The sequence below is a fragment of the Hydra vulgaris genome, chromosome 08 (genome assembly GCF_038396675.1).
Source record: "Hydra vulgaris chromosome 08, alternate assembly HydraT2T_AEP".
In the NCBI taxonomy this organism is placed as follows: Eukaryota; Metazoa; Cnidaria; class Hydrozoa; order Anthoathecata; family Hydridae; genus Hydra; species Hydra vulgaris.
Window position 1 is genome coordinate 28,344,821 of NC_088927.1, and position 7,680 is coordinate 28,352,500.

Sequence of the window (7,680 nt, forward strand, 5' to 3'; positions counted from 1 at the left end):
CGTTGTCCAAATTCATATCGCCGTACATTAAAAAAGCATTGATATTTTTGTATCTTGGGATTTTTCTTTAAAATATCCTATTCTTATCTTCAAGTGTTTCTGCCCTATACCATTCGATATTGTCAGCGCTATTTGTTTTATGCAAAAATAATTGAGACTGGTATAACTTCCTCTTTTTGAAAACTTTTGGTGTTTTCAACCCTCGATAGTCTTTGAAGTTTTGACTCACCGACAAACAATTTACAGTATTTGCACAAGAAAAGTCCTTGATGCCTTGACGATAAAAGATAATAATGTACTTTAATGTATGGTGGCATGAATATAGAAAAAGTAGACAATATGTTAAAACAAGTTTTTGGAAATCAGTTTTTTCGTACTAAGTAAAAAAGCCATTATAAAGGTAACGCCAATTTTATAATATTTTTTGTTGTTATTACCGGTCACAGTTTTAATAATTATTTTATTTTATATACTGGTAATGCCAGTGCTTATATTCTGTAGAAAAATCAAACAAATTATTTAGTATTGAGAGATGTTTTATTATCTATTTTTTCCAATTAGTTTATAAATATATATATATATATATATATATATATATATATATATATATATATATATATATATATATATATATATATATATATATATATATATATACACACATCACATATATATATATAAATATGTGTATGTATATACATATATATATATATATATATATATATATATATATATATATATATATATATATATATATATATATATATATATATATATATATATATATATATATATATATATATATATATATATATATATATATATATATATATATATTTATAAACTAGCAGAAAATCACTTAACAAAAACTTTTCTGATTTTACACTGTGTTTAATTTATAAAGACTCGTCAGAAATGAATGATCAAATTTTATAAAACAATTTCAACCATAAATTAGTTTACAAAAAGTCGCAAATGTCTTAACTGCTTTAAATTTACACACATTTGCAAAATTTGCTGTCTTTGTTATAAAAGAATTCTTTAAAAATGATTACTTTTATTTTTTTGCAAAAAAAAAATTTTCAAAAAGGGGGACATAACGTAACTATTATTTGAGCTCTTTTTTAATATAAGTATTTTAGGAGAAACTTGAACTTTGCTCCTCCATTTAAAAATTAATTCCAATTTTTTGTTTAATAAACATTCTTGGTTTGGATGCATAATTATTTTAAAACTTTCTTGTTGGCATAGTATCCATTTTAAGAAAAAATGTTATATGTTGGTGCTGTTTTAACGTTAACCAATTCAGTATAAAATCATCAATATTTCAATCTTTTATTTTCCATACATATTTTGAGAAAATGGTGTGTTTTGAATACTTTTTATTTTTAAAAGATTGCCTATGGTTAACAAAACGTTTTTTTTATTTACCTCAGTTATGCCAATTTATTGTTTATCAGGTGTATTCTTGAGAAAACAACGCATTTACATGCCACAATTTATAATATAAACAACTTCCACTCATTGGACATTCATTTTTTTGCTTACAATTAAAATTTTCTGTAGTTTTTTTATTTAGGACTTTTTTTTTGGTTAACTAAGCATTATTATTACATTTTTTAATTTTTTCCATTTTATTTGTACATTTTTAGCTTACTTTAATTGTATTTCAGTCAAAAATTTTATGTAACTTATTGGAGGGCGGGAATTGCTTAACGACCAATTTTTGAAAACAATGTTCCTATGTTAGAGGAAACATTTCTGCTATATGGGCGGTTGAACTAAACTACACATACATTTCTATTTAGGTTTTTTGTATTCTTTTTTTCAGGGTCAAATTTTAGTTCAAAATGTTCAAAACAAAATTACAAAAAGCGAAATCAAACAGATGTGATTTGATCACTCTATTTTGTAGAATACATTTGAAAATTTTGCTAAATTTCAAATCAACTATAACAATCAAATTAACCTTCCTCAGATTGATTGGATTTTTTGCCCTTTGCCTATTTCTCCTTATTTTGGTTAACTAGTAACATAGCTGCAAAGCAATATTCATCATAATATTTCAATTTTTTTGAGACAGGAGAATTTCATTGTGCAGTGATAATTGATGTTTTCGTTTGAAAAATTAATAATAGGGTGTTTGAAATGACTCTTTTTCACATTTAAAATATTGTTTTTTTAATTGACGTGCGCTATTTAAATGAAAAAAACACATTTGACATATATAAATTATAATTTACTTGATAAAAGCGGCATTTTAAAAAAGTTCTTTTAGGCGGGCAAAAGTAAAAGTCAGGATGATGTATTTTTCTCACTTTCAATACAACTAGAAAGTAAAAAATTTTTATTTATTTAAGTAAACTAATTAAACTAATTTCAACTCTTTTCTATATTAGAATTTACTTTTCACATAAACAAAAATTTTTTGCATATATAAATACGATTAATAAATAATCTCTTCATTGACAGATTCAGCACTTTTTGGCGTTTAAGCTAACTTTTAGACATGAAGCAAACTCCAAACCTATTTATGTTTATACCTATGTTTATACTTATTTGCGTTAAAATTTTTATATGGTCTAAAGTTTTGAACGCTGAAATTTAATTCTATGAAATTTAAAATTCATTGAAAAGTAATATTCTAGTTGAAATTAGTATAAAAAATCATTTATCAACTTATAAGATTTTGGTTAAGGGGAAATAACTTTCGGAGTTTATTTGTTTGCAGCCTTCAAATCCGTATCCTTAGTCCCCACTTTTTTATAAAATGTTTTAATACTTTTAGTAACTTTAAAAGTGTTATTTAAAATATATTATTATTATATGTACCATATTTTTTTTTTTGCGTCTGGTTTAGTTTTGAAAGCAAAATCTACGTTTGGATGTTATTATACAAAAAGTTTAACACCGACCGAGCTCAGCTAATCTTACAAAATTTGCCTTAAAATTTTTATATTTATATATCGGAGTTTATTAACGTAGAACTGAGGTGTGGCTTAGTGCGGCTTACTGTTTTTTGCTTATGTAACGGTAACTATCGAAAAAAAAATTTTTGTGCTTTAATCTTTACAAATTCGTAATTTTTAATAGAATCTTTATAGAGTAATTAAAACTAAAAGAAATTACAAAGTTACGTTGAACAAAAAATATATTAAAAAAACCTGGAAAGTATTAGACATTACTACAAAAATGCGAAAATTTGCAGAAGACCGTTGATTTTGTCATCAAGATACCGCTATGGGTTACAATTATTTTTGGATACTTCATATAAAAGTAAGTTTATATTTAAAAGATGTTGTCAGTTTTGGTAAAATGAAAACAAAAATCCTAAAGACAAAAAACGAAGAATGTAATTAAACATATAAACTTAAGTAGATACATGACTTGCTAAATAGATAATATGAAGTTTTTGCGTGTTGATATAATACGCCTACTATTTATATTTTTATTTTTTTGTTGTTATTACTGTTTTCAAGTTATTTAGATTTTTTAGAGTTATTAGAATTTACACTATGTAGCGCATTTTCAGGGGTTTTGTCAAGAAAAACTTTTAAAAAAGAAAGCAAGTATAATAAATAAGTTTTTATATTTCTTCTTCTATTTCAATATTTGATGTCAGTGGAATAATATAAATTATTAAGAAATTAAAATGTTGCAAACCTGTCTTGCCGTCCTTAACTAACAGTTTTTTTCTTATTTTTTACACTTGCAACAACATTCGGAAAGTAAATTATTTTTAATTTTGTTGTAAAAATGATATAATAAGCTCATAAGCCAAAAAAGGGAAAAATTTTACCAGTTTCATTTATACAGCCTTCTTTTGCATATTAAACAAATGCTTTAACTTTTGAAATTTTAGTTTGCCAAGACATTGTTATTAAACAGATAAATATGCTAGATGGAAACTATTCAATGGGAGATGATTAAATTAGTCCGTTTGTTTTAAAAGCATGTGCTACATTTATGGCAGATCCGCAGTTTTTTATTTTTTGACATCCATTCTGAAAATTGGTAGCAGAACAGACTCATCCATTTACAGGCCATTATTGCTCACTTCTGTTTAATGAAAAAAGATCGAGATATAGCCAGTGAGATAGCATTAAATATTTGAAATGTATAGCATAAATAGCAATCTTCTTTTGTAGACGAAAGCTCTCCTCAAGCAAAGTGTTTTTTTTTGAAAATCATAATCTGGCTTGATTGATGTAACTAGCAGGTTACCTATAGGTTATGTGTTAGGAACAACGGTCATTATCGTACATGACAAAATCTTTGTCAATTATGATAATGACCATCTTATTCATGTCAAATCAGCCATTTGTAAAATGTATACATACGACATAATGCTCAGGAAAGTTGTCGAAAATGATGAAGATCGAAGAAGTTGATAATTTGATTTAGAAGAGATTGTTAATTGATTTAAACCAGGCTAATAGAATTAAACGAAACAAAAATGAATTCTATAGATTAACAAAATTTGATTATATAATGAAATATTTCAAAGTGAAGACACAACCATTCGAGTAGTTATAGAAGTCACAAATATAGAAAAAGATCTGGAGTTCTTATCTCCGAGACTCTTAAAAATGTTCAACAATGCAATACAGCTGCAAAACAAAGCAAATAGTATGCTCGGAGTTCATATACACAAGTTATTATTAGAAGACGTTGACATTTGGAATAAATTTTATACTTCACATCAGACCGAATCTGGAGTTTGCCTAAGACTTGGAACGCTAACCTTGGCAGTGACAAAAAAAAAGAATAGGTACAACGCAACGAAAGTTCCACGGGCTTTGTAAAAGAAGACTAAAAAACTCAATGTAAAACAATAAAATTACCCACTCTATAAGACAGACAATAAGAAGGCAATCTTGTTCAACAATATAAGCTCCTCAACAATTTAAACCTGATTGATAGTCACGTAATGCCTTGCAGCATAGCACCCAGAGCTCAGCATTGAATCAGATTTCATTGCAATTTTGTTTGAAACTGCGAAATCAGACATATGTTTTTTAACAACGGTGTAGTCAGTGACTGGAATATTACAAGATAATCTCGTCGAGGCAACATCAGTTGAGAGATTTAAGCAATTAATGACCAGTTTTTAGTGATTTAAGTTACTACAGCTCATCATTAACTGCTACACAAAAGTGGCCGACATACAAGTTTGGTATAGACGCCTATGATCAGCAGATGATGAGGTAAAAAAGTCTGTGTTTTTAGAGGTAATTTTAAACCTCTGCCCCACTGTGCTATGGAAAATTATTGAATTTAACTAAAAAAGATTAATTTAAATTTTTTATAGACATGGTAAAAGATTCTCCATAAAGTTAGTTTTTGTTTCATTTGAATATTTTAACTTATCATAACCAAAAGTTTCCCGTACCCGAACAAGGCTCAAATCATTTGTTTTCTATTTATTTCATTGCGCAAAAAGTTATTTTATACTGGCTAGATAATTGCTCTCTATACAACCAATTAAAGACCCGTATGATTGACCAATATTTGTGAGACAAACTCTTTCATATTTATATATTGGCATGCTGACGAAAAATGCAATGTTGCACATAAAGATCAATTTTTATTTGTTTTATTTGTTTCCTCTATTAATATATTTAAACTTTAAATAAATGAAAGCATCTATATTAAATGAGTAAAACCATATATAAACAAATAGAATTATCAAATTAAAGTAACTCTCTCTGTTCAACAATATATAACATTGTGTATGTGTATATATATATATATATATATATATATATATATATATATATACATACATAAAAATATATACATAGTTTATATATCTATACATATGTAAATTTAAACTAATATATGTATATATATGTATCTATATAAACATATATATATAAATATATATGCAGTGGCGGCGTAAGGGTAGGGCCTGATTGGGCAATAGCCAGGGCACAATATTAAGGGGCGAAACTAATTGGTTATTTTAGCCTTTGCCTTTTCTTTGAATGGGGTTAAATTGAGCTAGGGGCGCCGTAGAAATCTCACCCAGGCACTGGTAGTGCTAAAACCGGCACTGTATATGTATATATACATACACACACATGTAAATATATATATGTGTATATATATATATATATATATATATATATATATATATATATATATATATATATATATATATATATATATATATATATATATATATATAGATATGTATATAGATACATATGTATACTTTTATATATATATATATATATATATATATATATATATATATATATATATATATATATATATATATATATATATATATATATATATATATATATATATATATATATATATATATATATATATATATATATATATATATATATGTATATATATATACACATATATATGTATATATAAATATATTATATATATATATATATATATATATATATATATATATATATATATATATATATATATATATATATATATATATATATATATATATATATATATATATATATATATATATATATATATATATATATATATATATATATATATATACATATATGTATATATATGTATATATAAATATATTTATATATATATATATATATATATATATATATATATATATATATATATATATATATATATATATATATATATATATATATATATATATATATATTAGATTATATGATAATATTTGATTCGTTCATTATATTTAAAAAGCTTGTTCATTATTTGTTGCTATTTGTTTTTTTTATAGATAATTAACTGCTACAAAGTTTTTATTGTTTTTACTAATTATTCTATTTGGTCTAATATATATTAGACCAAATGGAATAATTTGTGAAAATGGAATGGCAAAACGAGTTGTAAATATCTGGAATAATCTGACATCAGAAGCTGTAAATGCTGATAACATTTGTTATTTTGAAAATAAAATAAAATCGTGCAATTTTGATAAACATTGTCTATAAAGTAAATCAATGAAATCTTGAACGTTTTTAATATAAACTATATTTGTTCCTATTTACTTTTGTTTTCTTATTTAAGGGTATATTGTCATTGGCTATTTATTGGACCTGTATGTCCTTTAGAACTTGTTTTTTTTGTTTATTAACTTGTTCTAATAAATCTTTATTATTTATTTATAACTAAATATTGAAAATTGAAAATTAAAAATTGAAAATAGAAAATAGAAAATTGAAAATTGAAAATTGAAAAGTTCATTTAAATGTAGCTTTTTCTTAAATTATAATACTTTTTTATTTAATTGATAGATCAATTATAACGATATTTAGAATTTTTAGTAATAGTTTTGAGGTAGATCATTTTTTAATAATAACTTTCTAAGTTTAGATTAAAACTTGTTTAACATTGCAAGAGTTTTAACTTCAATTTAAGATATTTATTTCATTTGGTCCTCTAATTGAAATTAAAAACTCATTTTCCGCAAAATAACTTTTGGGTTGTATATAGGTGTTTCTTTAAAGATCTAGTTAAGTATTTATACTAATTAGTTTTGAGTAAGAGATTAAAAATTTTTGGAATAAAACTTTTGTTCTTTGAACTTAAATAATAGAATATGATAATTATTTATTTGAGAGATATTTAATATATTTAACTTAGTAAATAAAGGTTGAGGCAGGGTGTAAAGCGAGTTTCATTGAATATAATTCTGATCGCATGTTT

At 24.1% G+C, this 7,680-nt stretch overlaps 1 protein-coding gene across 1 annotated transcript in view; it reads left to right on the forward strand.

The window, feature by feature from the left end:
• The first annotated feature begins 303 nt into the window (after positions 1-303).
• Positions 304-7,680, forward strand: part of LOC136083202 (tigger transposable element-derived protein 4-like) — a 32,088-nt gene continuing 24,711 nt past the window's right edge. The window contains exon 1 of the mRNA XM_065802608.1: positions 304-380. Coding sequence (XP_065658680.1) covers positions 304-380 — 77 coding nt within the window. The remainder of the gene's footprint in view (positions 381-7,680) is intronic.